The sequence below is a fragment of the Propithecus coquereli genome, unplaced genomic scaffold (genome assembly GCF_000956105.1).
Source record: "Propithecus coquereli isolate 6110/MARCELLA unplaced genomic scaffold, Pcoq_1.0 Scaffold34, whole genome shotgun sequence".
Lineage (NCBI taxonomy): Eukaryota > Metazoa > Chordata > Mammalia > Primates > Indriidae > Propithecus > Propithecus coquereli.
In genome coordinates this window covers 6,085,478-6,102,239 of record NW_012149063.1, presented here as the reverse complement: position 1 = coordinate 6,102,239, position 16,762 = coordinate 6,085,478, and the positions used below count along the sequence as shown (strand labels likewise).

Here is a 16,762-nt window from a genome sequence, read left to right as displayed (position 1 = left end):
CTTTAGAAAAAGTTTTGTCAATTTATTATAAAACTAAACATACACCTATTCTATGACCCAGAAATTCTACTTCTAGGTATTTACCCAAGAGAAATGAAAAAAGGCTTTTCCAGGTGTATTCCTAGCAGCTTTATCATAATAGCCAAAAAACTGGAAACGAGTTAAGTGTCCATTAAAGTAGAATGGATAAATTGTGGTATAATCATAGAATGAAGTCTTACTTAAGAACAAATTACTGATGCATGCAACAACATGGATAAATTTCAAAAACATTAATAGGAGTGAAAGAAGTATTACACAAAAAAAGAACATACTAACAATTCCATTTATATGACATTTTAGAAGAGACAAAACTAATCTATAGTAGAAAAAATTCAAGAGTAGTTACTGCTGCAGATGGGGACTGAGAAGAGGTGTGAGGGGTATGCATTTTTAATTGAATTCCAGCATACCGAAGTATTTAGGAGGAAGTGTACCGATGTCTGCAGATCACATTGAAATGCATCAAAATATAAGGCCAATGCATGGCTAGAGAGACAGACAGATGGATAGATATGTGATAAGGCAAGTATAGTAAAATGTTAATGGTTGAATCTAGGGAGTGGGTATATGAGAATTTGCCGTAAAATTCTTTCAACTTTGCTGTAGGAAGATTTTAATAATATGACAAAAATGTTGGGGGATAAAAACTGTATATACAATGCGAAGGAAAAATAAATCCAGGTTTTTCTACCAGATTTGATCCCTAGACTATAAACTCACATTCTCTCTTACGTTTTTTTGAAGAATCGAGGATTAAGATTCTTGAGAGATTACAGCTATGTACCTAGCACCTGGCATGCTGAACCTAGAAAATGCTCTCACGCGAGTGGACCTGGACTGTTTCCTGGAGCAAGCTCAGACATCATTCTCATGGCAGGGCATCAACAGCCAGGCTGTTGAAAACATGTTGGCTTCAACAGGAAGCTTAGGGAGCCTGAGGTTTGAGGAAAGCCTCGGGGCGAAGTGCAGACCCGAGCGGGCCGCGGTCTGAGGAGAGGGACCCTCTTTGCCCGGCCACGTGCACAAGAGGGAAAGCCAATTAGCGAAGGAGAAGGTCTAGTCAATAAAAGGAAAACCTAGCTCTTGGCTAACATAAGTCAAATTAGTCGTTCGGAATTGACAAATCTCTCAGTATTTCTTTGTTTTGGAGCCACTGCAACCCCGGCAACCTGGGCCCTGAGATAACTGGGCAGGATAATGACTGTTTGGTGTCATGATTGCTTTTCTCTGAAATGGCAAGAGCCTCCTCAAGGTAGTGGCTGGACTAAAAACCTTAGAAGAGATGAGTTTACTTAGTTCTGTTTCTTCTGCTGGTCAAGTTTGGGAATGAAATTAGTCAAAAGCACAGTCGAAAGCCCCCTAGCTGCATGTAAATGCCAGGACTCTCTCTGTTTCACTCTCATCTCATAACCCCGGAGTTCCCCCGTGACCCAGGCTCCAAAGCAGACTGACGGGAAGGAACTCACATTGATGGAGTGCTTGCTATGCACTAGGCGTGTTGCTGGGCACTGACACTGTGCTATTTTGTTTGATGTGCATAATAACCCTGAAAGTCAGGTCTATTTTCCCTTTAGACGAGTAAGAAAAATGAGGCTCAGACAGGTTAAGGAACTTTCCTAGGGTTTCATGGCCAGTAAGTGGTGCAGGCGGGATGACAGCAGCCCAGGCGGCCTGAGTGCAGAGTTGGAGGAGATACTAGTGGGGAAGGGCAGGGGGGAGAGGGGCAGGAGGGACTCACTGGACAGTTTTGCTGAGAACACATATGCAGCCAGACATTGACAACAGGCAGGAGGGAGAAGCACCAGAGAAGATTTTGCTACTACAACCGAAAAAGCGAAAGGCCATGGGTCCTCCTGCCGTGACTGCTTCCCTGCTCTCCAAAGTCCAGCTTGGACAAACGCTGATCCGTAGGGTTACAGACCTTTTATTATTTTAATTTTCTTTTTCTCTTATCTGAAAAAAAGGCTTTTACCTGAACCATAAAAGAAGATAGTAACAGAAGGAATAAAACTACAGTCAAGGAAGTTAGGACAAAAGCGGGGGCATTACCCATTTCATTAAAAAGTAGGTACTGCTTGTTATAAAGCTGGGTGAGAAAGAACGAGAATATGCAATATTCACCTAAATCATTAACTTAATTTGCCAATGCCCTGACATAACTCCTAGGTATTTTCAGGGCCTCTATGATGTCATTGTTGTCTAGTTTAGAAAAGTAATCCACAAATACAGTAATGGAATTCCTTAAATTCTGCTCCATTTCTAATTAACCTAAGGCATCCTTAGCATTTTTAGCAGCTAGTGAGTCATAGGTTGTCAATGAGGTTCTCCACTACTCACTCTCCACTACTACTCTCCACAACTACCAGGATTTAAGCAACAGTTACTGAATTCCACAGACCACAACTGCAGTGCAGACACTGAGATGCCATGTAACAAGTTCTTAACCAATTGATCACTGAAAAGGTTTTCATAACAAATAAGATGAATTAAGTCGCCAGTAACATCAACAAAAGTAAAAATTCCACAAATTTATGAGTCTAATACAGAGTTTTACTTGTGCAATTTCTACCTTTCTGGTATCTTGGTAGTGATGGGGACCATGGACCCTGATTTTAAAGCCATTCACTAGCCGCAGAGGTGGTGTGCACCTGTAGTTCCAGGTACTTGGGAGGCTGAGGCAGGAGGATCGCTTGAGCCCAGGAGCTTGAGGTTGCTGTGAGCTATGATGATGCCACTGTCCTCTAGCCTGGGCAACAGAGTGAGACCCTATCTCCAAAAAAAAAAAAAAGGAATGGGACAGAGAGCAAGGGAGCTTCGCTGGGCAGGAAGACATAGAGTGGTCTGGAATAGGCTGTGACCCAGCCTGAGCAGGCAGGCTGGCTCCCAGCATCTCACTTGGGCAGAGTCTGGGGGTGCAGAGGGCACTGAGTTACCCCGATACCAGTGAATGATCAGAGTTGAAAAAAGATTCAGCTAAGAGGCAATGTAACAATGACCAATTTTATGAAGTAAATGGAAGAAGGAATAAATTTGTACCTTCTTATATAGATGGATTACATAACACCAGTTCTGCCCTTCCCTTCTTCAGCAGATCGTGGTTTGGCCCTAATAATAGGATCCATCGGATGTCTGGAGGTGACATTAAACATGACTGACAGCCAGGAAGCCTTACCTCGCATGAGGAAACCGAAGCACAGAGAGATGAGGTAATTTGACCAAGATCATGCAGGTGGTGATGCCAAGTGGAGTTCAGATTTGAACCCAGCAGTCTGTTAGCGCCACAAAGAACAGGTTCCCTCTTAGTCTTTTCTGAATCCTCAACTTTTCCTAGTTATAGGTTAATACAGTACTGGGAAATCTCACCTTCCAAAGTCAATATGAAAGGCAAAAACACAAATCATCTAAATTATTCTGTGAATTCCTTTGTAGGCTCCATGGCAGAGAATGCAATACCATCTCTAGGAAGTCCAACATAGCCAATTTTCCCTCCACTGTTGAAAAAGATCATTGTTAAAAGTACGTATGGTGCCACTGAAATCACAAATACGTTCTTCTGCCTGCCCTTAGGCTACCCACTGGCCTTGTGGGCTAGCTGTGACTTCCACTAACTAAACCAGGAACAACCAGCAACTCTTTGCAGATGTAAAATCAGGAAGATACGCCCTGACTACCATGGATTTTTATTTCATAGCTATATTCCCAACTAAGAGGACATTCCCACTGTTCGAATGTGTATTTTGATGAATATTTCTAGGGAGTGCTAATTACTCAATAGGAAAAAGGCACTGAGAAGTGCTTTTGCTAGGGCTTCGTGTAGTGAAAAATAGTTACCTGAAACTTTCCACTACCTAGAAAATCTGCCTCTTTGTGCAAATCTACAAGAAACAAGTGGAATTTTGTTGGGGAGAGGGGAGTTTTTGCATTTGATGCAAATGAAAACTATGGCAATTCTGTTGGGTGCCCGGGATATGTACATTTATACCTGGATAATTCTAGGAGCAAGTGTGTGCATAATGGAGGGTGAGAAAGCATTCCATCTGAACTGCTTCAGGACTGCCAATTGTGTGAAAAAATTTTCTGAATTAAGATTACTGGCCAAGTAAAACAGAAACTCTTACACTGTGAAGACAAAACCCTAAACAACACTTGGTTAACGCTAAATTAATTTATCTCTTTGTGAGAAATCTCCATTACACTCTTTGCAAGCCATTTAAAATTCTTTAGAGTTCCAAGCTAGTACAAATGATGCCAAACATAGACATTCCTTCTCCTGAAGGAAGGAAGGAAGGAAGGAAGGAAGGAAGGAAGGAAGGTAGGAAGGAAAAGGTGAGGGAATAAAAAGAAATGATCAACATAGCAGTAAATTTTCTAAATAAAAAAAAGATTAAAGATAGCACACAAACAATTAAACTTTAAAGTTCTGGGTAATTCAGAGACAATAATCTCTCTCTCTATATATATATTTTTCCCTATCAAAATTTAATTGCAAATATCAACACTATAGATAAATTTTTTAAAAATCTAAGACCAAGATCATTTGGGCCATTCCAGAAGGAAACAGACCCTGAAATTAGGCTTTCAGGCTTTTATAGATCATCTTTACCTAAAGGTTACAGATATTCTTAAAAAAATTTAATGTATTTTCTTATTGTGGAATAATTTGCATATAATAAAAGGCACAGATTTTTAAGCATACAGTTCAATGAGTTTTGACAAATGTATATACCCGTGTAACCACCAGAACAAGCGAGATATGTCCAGCACCCCAGAAGGTTCCCTCATGCCCTTTCCCAGGCAAGTCCCCTCCACAACCAGAGGTACCCACTGTTCTGATTTCTATCACCGTAGATTAAACTTGGCTGTTCTAGAATATCACAAAATTGGAACTTTACAGTATGTACTCATATATATCTGGCATAGCGTTTTTAAGATTTATCTATGTTATTTAATCCTCACAGCCCCACCCCGTTAATAGATAGTATTGCTCCCATTTTGCAGATGAGGAGACTGAGGCTCAGAAAATGAGATGCACTGCACAAGGTCATTCAGCTTCATGGGACTGGAATCCAAGTCCCAGGTATGCCAAGTCTAAGTTTAGAGAGGCTGGTTTTCAAATTCCCCATCCCTCCCCCTCATGAACGGAGAAAAAGTAAAATCATCCAAGAATGCCCAGGGTTTCAGCAAAAAGGCCTGTACTGAGGAAACAATTTAAAATATAAAATACAGAGGTCAGAATAAACTTTTCAAGACTCAAGGGAGGTGGAAAGAACCAGTCTCGTGGCGGGCACCTGACTGTTGTGAAATGTAAGGAGTAACGTGAGATGAAATAAAAATATGATAAAAATTTTGGTCATGCTGGTATTAAAAGTAGTAAGATGTTGACGATTTAAGCTTCCGAAGGCGCCTTTACGCGCATTGCTATTATCTAGCTCAGCTGCTGGAACCTGCTGTTTTAAAGGCAGGAGAGTGGAACATCCCGTGATAGCACCTGGGTTATTTATCATTAAGTATAACCCCGCTACACTATATTTTATTATGCTGCCTTTAAAAGGAAGATAATACAAGTATGGTTAATTTGCTTCTCTTCTTTATCTATACGGTGTCATGACCCACCGTGGCTTTGTCCCATGAGATTTGTTTTTCAACCAAAAAGAAATCCACAAGAAACTCTCCCTAAAAATTCCATTAATAACCTCTTTCAGAGCGTATAGGTTGCAGGGTCTGGAACTAAGAATGTTTTAATCTCTTCAGCAAAACAATGTCTCATAATGATGTACAGGACTATTGCTGTACTGATGAAGAATCATACATAATTCAGCACCTTTCACTTGGCACCACTGTGATATCCTCATTAGCCGTGGCTCACAGTGTCTGTCAGATGGTGTCCATGCGAACGCAGGCATTATATTGTCTTTGAGATGTGCAGCTGCTTCCATGACACTGCCAGTATATAAAAACATGACGCCAGTTTGTTTTATTTAGTGCTAAACCTTCCAGTTTGTAAAAACAAGGCTGACACAGAGCCTGACATGAGGCAGTGAAAATAATTAGCTCTCATTTTCTCAGCCTCCTATTTCCTTCTCCCTGCTGTGTTCTCTTTCCACTAAACCACCACATGTCAGTCGAAATGGGAGGCAATTAGTGGGCTCATTTCAGTCCCCACAACTGTGCTGAAAAGAAAGTATTTATGATGGCACAATGAACAGCTGAAAGATTAAATAACATTTGCCTTTTGAAAAGAAAATGACTTCTAGCTAAATGGGCAATTTTTGATTATTCTCAAACAAGCTTAGAGTAGTTGGTTTTTAAAATACAAGAAAGGAAAATGAGTCATTTTTAGGTGAAAGAATCAAATAAAACTTGACACAGTAATGCAAATAACTGATGTTTTATTGCAAAATATGTAAATGCGTTATACCCTTAACAATGGCTTGTGTCTAAGGTCAGGGCAGATTGGTGCCAAGTAGACACCAGTGGAGATAAGGTTGCTATATTGCCTTTTTTGGGGTTGTTATTCAAGTTATGTGTAAAAAAAAAGGGACTTTGGGGATGATGTTAAAATAAAGTGAAACAAATCAAGTGAGGCATACTTCCATACGATGCATTACACACTTGACTATCTGAAATAGTTCGGATGTTGGTTGACATCTTTGGAAAGGGCTTTTCTTTAACTGTATCTGAAATTGGAAGGTACTAGGTCTTCTTCTTGAAAAAGAAGCATAATAAGTGTTGGCATTGATTTTTGAATAATTAAGAATCTATTTTATCTCAGACCGAGTTTCTTAACCAATATAGAAGGTATTCTGCTTACTTAAGTACTGCTTAACTTTTTTTTTTAATACTAGGACATTTGCTGCACATAAACTTTTATCCAGGACTCTCAAAATATAGAAACAGCTGTTCTGCCTGCTAAGTTCTTCTCCTCCCACCCCAGGATTTTAGGGGTGATGAGAAAAAATATAATTTTTGAAAAAACACTGGCTTAGCTAGTAGGCATTGCTTACCAGTTGAGCTATTCTAAATACAAATTCTGATGTCCAAGATTGATATGGTTGTCATATATCCTTGATTTTCCAATATAGTGCTTTTAATTTTACTTTACCTAATCTGTCCCTTTTATAGTTCATTATTCTTAACATCTAATTTTTGGTTCAGAAAACACAAGCCACTGTGAATATCGAGGTCTTCTTGCTGCAGGACTTACAGTGATCCTCAGAGGCTTTTGAAAACTTGCTTCTAAAAGCAAAGATCTCCTCTATTACTATCAACAACTGTGCCTGTCATTACGGAGTCTCCGGCTATGACTGTTTCAACATTTTTAAGAGACAGATACAGATTAAAATTGTTTCCCTTTTTCCATAGTGTATTCTTACTTTTTACAAACCCGAATCCCAATTTTTCATTCATACAATATGATCAGTATGAGACAATCTGACAATATGAGACAACGGTGACCTAGGAGTCCTAAGCCAACCAACAATGGACTCATTAGGAGACTGGAGCTCTCTCTGAGCTAACGACACCTATTATTACAGCTGGTAACCAGCAATAATGTGTTTGTAATTTATTCAAGCCTGTGTTTTATCATGCATACTACATTGCTATTTGCTATTTTAAAAGGACTTCATAAGCTTGATTAGGAGACTAAGAAGGATCCCATAGTATGCTGGAGCCAGCTCTCTGGAGCCCATTGCTCACAGCTCTTCCCAACTTCAAGCTCCATGACGTCAGATGGGTAACTTGGAATCGGCCATGGTGGCAGCCTTCGCACCATGGCGATCAGCAAATGCTACAGATCGGGGTTGTTTTCTCCTGTGGTTAGACATTTCCTGGCACGCTAGCACATACACATGACTGTCAATCCATCAGCAAGTGCGCACTGAGCACCTCGCCCAGTTCTGCTCTAGCACTATAGGCGGCTGTCCAACCCGTCTGACAAAGTGCATCGCCGCACTCTGTAATTAGATATCAGCAGCGAGTTATGCAGTTGTAAAATTCTAAACTGCATTTGCTTCTTTGCTGTCAATTAAAACTTGTGTTTCTTTCTCATTTTTCAAAAACCACTTTACTGAGGTATGGCTGACATACAAAAAGCTGTACATATTTCATGTACGCAACTTGATGAGTTTAGGCAATAACATATACACCTGTGAAACCATCACTACACTCTGTGCCATAAACCTACTTGCCACCTCCAAAAGTTTCCTCTTGTCCTCTTATTTATTATTATTGTTATTGTTGTTATTATTTTTGTGATAAAAACACTTAACATAAGTTCTACCCTCTTAGCAATTTTTTTTTTTTTTGAGACAGAGTCTCACTCTGTTGCTGTGGGCTAGAGTGCAGTGGCATCATCGGAGCTCACAGTAACCTCAAACTCCTGGGCTCAAGGCATCTTCCTGCCTCAGCCTCCTGAGTATCTGGAAAGTGTGCAACACCATGCCCAGCTAATTTTTCTATGTTTTGTAGAGACGGGGTCTTGCTATGCTGCCCAGGCTGGTCTCAAACTCTTGGGCTCAAAGCGATCCTCCCGCCTCAGCCTCCCAAAGCACTGGGATTATGGGCATGAGCCACCATGCCTGGCCCTTAGCAAATTTTTAAGTATATAACACACCATTGTTGACTGTAGGCACTGTGCTGTATAGTAGATCTCTAGGACTTACTCATCTTGTATAATCAAAACTTGGTATCCCTTGGCTAGTATCTCCCTGTCTCCTCCCTGAAACTTGTATTTCTTATAGATTCCTACCACTGCCAGCTTGTATACTTAGGTACACAAATACATGTGCGTGTACGTGAGTTTTTCTCCCAAAAAACAGTTGATCATGGGAAATAAACTTCCCTACACTGAATTTTTAATAAATGCAAGGTAAAGAAAAGCATGGCTTTCAGCTGTTCTGAAATTTACAAAAGGTATTGGCATTATACTTCCTTACAAAATCCTTTTGTTTGTGCCCTGTTATTTTATTCATGTTTATCTATCCATTTATAAAAATTGCACAATAGGAAAAAAAGCCCTATTTGATAGTTTTTGATATTTATAGTGCTCTAAGAAAGGGCCTGGAGAGTCAATTAAGTTTATTAAATGCAACATTTTATAAGCAACCTAATAAAGACCTAAACGCACAATACAAGTGGGAAGCATTTGTAAAAAGCAGAATTTTTAACTATGGATGACACAATTGGAAAAGCAGAACTATGGATTGAATTTCTTCCAGTGGGGCGTGGAAGAAGTGGCCAGGTGCTAAAGATGACGAGGGTGGAAGGTGGGAGAGGGTGAAAGTTCTCCGGTGACAATCTCCCACTTTGAGGGTGTGGGTCAGTTCTGCTTCCACCTCTTCAAAATGTTCCCCTCAGCTAGGTGCAATGGCTCATGCCTGTAATCCTAGCACTTTGGGAGGCCAAGGCCAGGAGTTCGAGACTAGCCTGGGCAACACAGTGAGATCCTATCTCTACAAAAAAATAGAAAAATTAGCAAAGCATGCTGGCATGCACCTGTAGTCCCAGCTACTCAGGAGGCTGAGGCAGGAGGATGGCTTGAGTTCAGGCGTTTGAGGTTGCTGTGAGCTAGGCTGATGCCACGGCACTCTAGCCTGGGCAATAGAGTGAGTCCCTGTCTGGAAAAAAAAGAAAAAAGTTTCTCTTCCTGGTTCTCTTGCCCCTTTAAAATATCTCTCAAAAGAAAATGGACGCAGTGGGAAGCAGTGGCTCAAGTCTGGAAGCCTGGTCCCTATTTAAGGGTTCACTGTGGCTGGCATGTTGGGAGAAATGGGGTATTGTTTCCGTCACTTCTTCCCTAACCTCAGTCTCTTATCTATGGCAGGTGATCAGCTTAGACCCACAATCAGGTTTCCTCTGCCTCCCTGGGGAGAAGAGGAAATCAGGACTTGAAGGACGAAGTCTGTGACTGTTGAGCTCACAAGGAATGGACAACTCCCCAAACAGTTCCTTCCTAACTCTGCTTTTGAATTTTTATGACATAAAGTCTCAAAGAGATCTTGGTGAGAAAACTGCTGGGTGATTTGATAGTTTATCCCTTGGCAATTTGAGAATCAATATTCCTGACTGGTGAGCTGATAAGAGATATAATAATAAACTGTGCAGCTGAATATTTCAATAAAAAAGGGTGGTTGCCACCCTGGGGAGTGTGTGAAGCTGCCAGAGATTCTGGAAGCTGCTTTTCTTTTGTGCCAAGTCAAAGGCCTTAGATTACAAAACATAAGGCACTTTGCATGCAAAACAAAAACAGTGGTAATGTATTAATAGTATTAACTGACTCAAAAAAAATGCCTTTTTATGATCAATATATCATTGGGGGATGATGATAATTTCCAAAAAGAGGCAGTAGACATAGCAGTTAAGCCTTCGGACTGAATCTGCCCCTTACTAGGTTGGGAACTCTGGACAACGCACTTCACCTCTCTGTCCCCGGTTTCCTCATGAAGAGGATAAAACGGGGATAATGCTCCCTATCATGTTGATATGTAACCATTACAGGCCAAGTAAATGGGTAAAATCCATTCTCACCTTTTGTTTTTAGAGACAGGGTCTTGCTCTGTTGCCCAGGCTGGAGTGCAGTGGCCTGATAACAGCTCACCGCAGCCTGGAACTCCTGTGCTCAAGCGATCTTCCTGCCTCAGCTTCCCGAGTAGCTAGGACTCTAGGAACATGCCACCACACCCGATGAATTTTTTAATTTTTTTGGTAGAGACAGGGTCTTGCTATGTTGTTCAGGCTGGTCTCGAACTCCTGACCTCAAGAGATCCTCCCACCTTGGCCTCATGAAGCACTGGGATTATAGGCATGAGCCACCGTACCCAGCCCATTCTCACCTATTAATTTAAATTGCCAGTGAAGCCTTTGGTCCCATCATGATGTTTTCCCTGCCAGGTTGCTTCAAAAAAGGAAAAGAAAAAGGTAATTTCATTTGTGGGAGAATTCTTGTAGCGCAGGTGGGGTTGAAGCCTGGTCAAGTCCTGGCTCTGCAGAGGGGTGTGGCAGTGAAGACTAAGATCATGGGCGAGGCGGCCACTCCTGACAACAGCGGTAGGCAAAGGCTCTCAAACGTGTACGACCTTCCAAGCTTCTGCAAATCAGCCTCATTTTGTGCCATAATCCATCTGATTGCAAAATGAAGCTAAGAGAAATAATTTAATCCGAGTTCTTAGAACAAAAGGTTGACAGGCTTTTTCCTCTACATATATTTGCATATTTGTGTATAAGGTCTTATTTTCATTGTTTGCTCTTAGTAGGCTTAACGTTACTGAAATGACATACCAATTTTAAGGGTAGTTAGCTGGTGGTCCTTCTCAAATGCAAAGGGAAAATGTAGCTACTATTTTCATGATAGAGTTGCAGTCATATATCATTCCCAAATGCTGCTATTAGAACACATTTTTCATTTTACTTGCTAAAGAAAAGGTGAAATCAAGCAAATGTCTCTTCTCTGCAGACTCTTAGGTTTGCAGAGAACTTCCAAAGCTCCAGTTTTCCCTTGGACAGCCTATTCTAGTCATGGAGGTGGGGTGGACATAAAGGCTTTGCCTTTTCCATGAAGATGGGTTTATGAGAATTTAGTTAATTGGAATTTGGAGGAAGTCTTTTTTTTCTTGGGTTCCACCTTTAAGGATCAAGGTAACAAGGTTTTCATGCTGGGAATTGGGATTTCAATTCAGAGCACATTTGTGAGAAGGTATTCCATAATGCTAGGGCATAGGCTGGCATGTCTGGCATAGTATAGAACTGGATAGGAATTTATTCTAGGATTGTTTCATGTATGTTTACAGATAGCTTCAATGCTGTGGGTCGGGTGTGAGAGCTAGCACATGTTTAATACAAAGACAATAATAAAGATGTAATTTCTGGTCTTGAATCTTTTCTTGCCTCACCCCACGCTGGTCGCATGCCTTCTCTTGCTGTTCCTGATCAGCAGTGACAATGCTATGCCTTATGCATCTCACACAGATGCTAAGGAGATAAATGAGATGACATTTATGAAATACTTGAGCTCTTTAGAAAGAAGTGTTTTCTAAGCAAAAGCTTTAAACATTACATTCAGGAAACTATTTTGCAAATGCCCATCAGCTCCTTCAAGCCTCAATAAAATACTCATCCCTCCCAGAAAAAGCTTTTCCTGATGGCCCTCACCCATTCCAGCCACTTCTTTATACTTTTAGCACCTTGGCATCAAACCCACATTGGATGCTTCACTTTGGCTCTATCACTTTCCAGTTGCCCACACTAGAAACCTTGGCACGTTCCTGGTCCCTCCCTCTCACCCTGTCTCCAGCTCGGGACACAGTCGGGGCAACCCCGTCAATGTGTCCTGGGACCCGTGGCACTGCCACAGGCTCAGCTGCTCCCCATCCTTCACCTGGCTGTCTGCTCTGCCTACTCACAGATCTCTCTCTAGCATGGGCCCTTCCATCTCATCCTCTTCTGTGCTTCAGAGAGATCTGTTAAAAACATAAATCTGATCCTATCTACTCTTTGCTTCAAACTCCTTGGCTTAGAGTTCTTTTTCTGGCTGCCAGCTCCCTCTCTGGCCCTAACTCTCGTCACACTCCTCCTCTTGCGCCATGCTAACTCTTCCCGGAGGGAGGATGCTTGAGTTGAGTCATGGGGTCCTGTCCAAATTAGCCCAAGAGCTCCCTGTGTTTTCCTGGCTTCATGCTTCTGAGCTTTTGCACACACGGTTCCTTCTGCCGTCAATGTCCTTTCCCTACCTAATAATTCCTAGTGGTTTTCAAATTTTAGCTTAAGCATCACTTTTACCAAGAAGATTTCAAGACCACCTGTCGCCCCTTTCCCATCTGTGGTAGAGGCTCATCCAGTGCACTTCCAGAGAACCATGTGCGTGGTGTTGTAAAACCCACCGTCCTGGGCCATCACATTCATTGATCTTGTCTATTTCTCCCAATAAGCTGTGGGTTCCTTGAAAGCCAGGACTGTACTTTTTGACTTTGTATTCTCAGCGTCTAGCATAGACAGAGCCAAGCACAAAGTAGGCCCTTGGTAAATGCCTGCTGAGTGAGTGGATGAAATTATTACTCTGGATGGGTGACCAAGGAACAGCAAAATATCAAAAGTTTTGGTGACTTTAGGCCTTGTGTGTAACCCATGATTCAAGAAGTGTACACAATTATGATTAAAAACAGACCATTGTATTTGATCTCAAATATTTATAGCTTCTAATTTTTACTTAAAAGTATGTTTTAATTTTCCACATTAACAAGTCATTTTTTTTGTTAATTGAAAATATTTTCTTGGTTGAGACCTCCCTTCACAAGTCTCTTCCAAGGAAATTCTTCTTCTTCTTTTTTTTTTTTTACCATCTACAAGCCATAAAAAGGGTTAAACAAAGAGGACTCAATTAAATTAAGTGCCATGGACTCAAGGATACTAAAGAAGGTAAATTGAAATATGCAATGTTTACCATCAGATGAGTTTGAGGGTGCCCACGGCTGCAGAAACTCAGGCTAGAAGGGCCTGCGATGTTGTTGGAGAGACAGGAACTCACTTTCCTATCCCCTTTCTGGTAGCTGCTTTCAATAACAGGAATGGCCTGCAGTGATCCATTCGCAGGGGGAAAGAAAAGTATCACACGCAAAAAACCTGGATTCAGAGCAGCTTTCACTCAACCAAATTCTGTGGCCAAAACAAGGGGGGTAAAGATTTCCTTTCAGCAGAGGCATCAATGTACCTGCAACAGCGCAGGGAAGACACCCCTTTGTCAGGTGTCTAGAAAGAGCATCTTTTGAAGCCGCAGGTGAAAATCAAGCCCTCAACAATTTCCAATCATTTCCAAGCCCTGGTTCCTAAGGAATGGCCTGGGGTAAGCATGGTTTTATCAATGAACAGCCAGTGGCCCAGCTGGGCCTACCAGAGCCATGGGCTACAGGCTGTGAGCCGTTATGTTTACGAGGTCCCTTGGCGTCCTCAAAGGAAAGATACAAATAGGACAGCAGTTGAGAGCTTGGGTTCTGGGGACAGAGTGGCTTGCATGCAAATCCTCACTCTGCTACTCGCTAGCCATGGAACCCTGGGCAAGTTATTTCACCTCTCGGAGCTTCAGTTTCCTCATTGGCAAATGGGGGAAAATAGCATTTATACCTCAGTACTGTATGCCTGGTATACAACAAGTGGTTAATCAATGTAAGTTATCATCATCATCATTATTATTAGCTATTATGGTAATCTAAAGTGACACAAACCTACTATAACTCTAATCCATACATTACCTAGGTCAAGTAATTTTTCCAGACATAAAAATGACCAAGTGAAAGCCTGAGTGAGTGAGGGTTGGTCAAACGCTCTGCCGCCCTATTTAGAGCTGGTTATCTGGGTCTCCTTGTTGCCTACAGTCCCACTCTCAGTGTTGTTCACTCTTGGTATCGCAAAACTGGTTTCCCTTAAGAAACAGGACTCAGGGAGCTGTGATGTGAGCAACATAAACAGTCACTCTGGTGACTGCCACCTCCCTCCCCGTCCACCCTCTGCTGTGAGCTACCTTGAGGTCTGGATGGCCTCACACGGATTCTTCAGCTGACTGAGAAAGGAAGATTCCTAGACTGGATTGCAGAACAGCTGGCAGTCTTTCAGCTAAATTCTATTTTATAAAGTCTATAAATTTACTCAGAATCAAGTCACCAGCTGGTAGGGGGTGCATAAAACCATGGAGTTACAGGAGGATAAAAAAGAGTAATTAGATTGAAATTTATCCAAAGGTTTAGAAATATGATTTACCTGTGGGCCAGTTCCAGGTTTCAAGTGAAAACCAAAAACCAGTTCAAGGTTCACTATTTTTTCCTCATTTTCTTCCGGTTCACCTCCAGAGTCCTGAAACAGAAATCCAAGCACCATTCTAGATGTTCTTTTTACTTATGTGAAGAAAAGGATTTCATAGCACTAGTTTTTTCCATTCTAATCTATTGTTTACCTTTTGGTTATTTTGGATTAAGCTACAAATCACAACTACTTAAAGCAAGAGAAATGACATATTAGGCCTTTGAGAACTTTGCCAAATGATTTATTTCATGTACTTCAAATTGAATGTCACTGTCTAACATTTATCCCAATGCATCTTGCATTGTGCAATTTTGCCCTAGAAATGCACTTAGCACCTGGAGATGCATTGTGAGATTTCAACTTGAGCTTTTCACAACACTTAGGGTATTTACAAGCTATTCCCAAAGAGGAATTAGGCAGGTCCTAGAGCACATGTGGATGGAGTTCTAAGTAGAACAACAAAATGAATCATTACAGGATTAGAGATGAAAAACCATAGCTATTAGTGAATGAGTAAAGTTCTGTGTATTAATTGCAAATATTTGCTGATTTTATTACAAAGCATACCATATACTTTTGGATTATATTCAAAATATGTTAAATATACTAATACGTTATTCAAACAATAAACCTCCCATCCCCAGTGCAAATGATAATCCAGAGCTGTGGTGTGTGAATTTCTTCAGTGACTTACATGTTGAAAGGTCTCCAGGGCCAGGTGGGAGGCCGGAGGACCGACAACATTGACACTTCTATCTCCTCGCCACTCAAGTGAGGCGTGGTGTTCTTATCAGGAACACATTGTTAATATTTCAACTTGCAAGGAACAAGGGTGTTCGATTTATACACATCCTAGGTTCAAAGGGCCCTTTGTTGGGCAGATAGGATTAAATTTCACTTCAAACAACCGTTTCCGATGTTGGCAAGTGCAGGTGTGGGTGCGGCAGGTGCATGTGTCAATAAAAGTAGTACACTTTCCGTAAGGGAAAAACCTGACTTACCTTAATCAGTGGTGGGAAGTGAAACAAGTTCAGGTAGTCATGGGTCAATTTCTCGATGGCTGACTGTGAAAGAAAAAACGCATGACTTTGTTAATGATTCAATAGTGCCAAGAGAAGATTAAAATTATTGGGTATATATAAAAGCATTCCTTATTTATGTAGTTCATAAAATATCTTGGAGATGTTAATATCCAACATCTATTGAGAATAAACCTGATTGTCCAAAGTAGTGTAGGTGGCTTGTAATTATTTAAAGAAAGATACTTAGAGCTGATGATTTGGCACTCTGATACAAGCCTCAGTTCTGGCAGCATGGGGAGGGTCCATATTCCCGACTTCAGAGACGTCTCCCCTGCGGGCGACTGTCTTCATATGCTCACACTCACCAGGAGCTTGAGCGGCAGTCTTAGGTCCCTCCAGATCCTGGCCACCCCTCCCCTTGGATCTCAGGGCAGACCTCTGGGTCATGAGCAGAGGACATTGCACTGCCCCCACCCACCCCAAGTGGGCCAAATACTTTTTTTGAACCCCAAGTGGCTGCTTCTAACAAGGGCTTTTCCTCCATGCGTGTTTCTTGGCTTCTCCGCAGCTGTTGACCCTTTGATCATTAATTCCATCTTAGAACTTTTCCAACCTTTGGCTTCTGTAACACCATTCTCTCATTTCCTACTTCCTGGATGGGTCCTCCTGTCTTCCTCTTCTCTCCTGCTCGGGCCCTATGACCTCTCGTTGCCACAGGCATCCTTTCTGAAGGCACGTGGTCCTCCAAAGAGAAAGCTTTCCAGCTGGAAGAAGACTGTTCCCGGGCAGGGGTGTAAAGGTAGTGTGCTTTCCTTCTTGTTATTACTAGTTTTTAATAAGGTGAAATTCACACCCCATAAAATTAACCATCTTAAAGCGGAAAATTCAGCAGCATTTAGTACATTCATAGT

The 16,762-nt window shown here is 41.5% G+C and overlaps 1 protein-coding gene across 2 annotated transcripts in view; it reads right to left on the bottom strand.

Annotated features, from left to right (window-relative positions):
* Positions 1-16,762, bottom strand: part of LOC105815590 (mitogen-activated protein kinase kinase kinase MLT) — a 173,556-nt gene that overhangs the window by 11,326 nt on the left and 145,468 nt on the right. For both annotated transcript variants that reach the window (XM_012650780.1, XM_012650781.1), the window contains exons 15-16: positions 15,831-15,893; positions 14,788-14,880 (exon numbers count right to left, since the gene is read on the bottom strand). In XM_012650780.1, the coding sequence (XP_012506234.1) occupies positions 14,788-14,880; positions 15,831-15,893 (156 nt within the window). The remainder of the gene's footprint in view (positions 1-14,787; positions 14,881-15,830; positions 15,894-16,762) is intronic.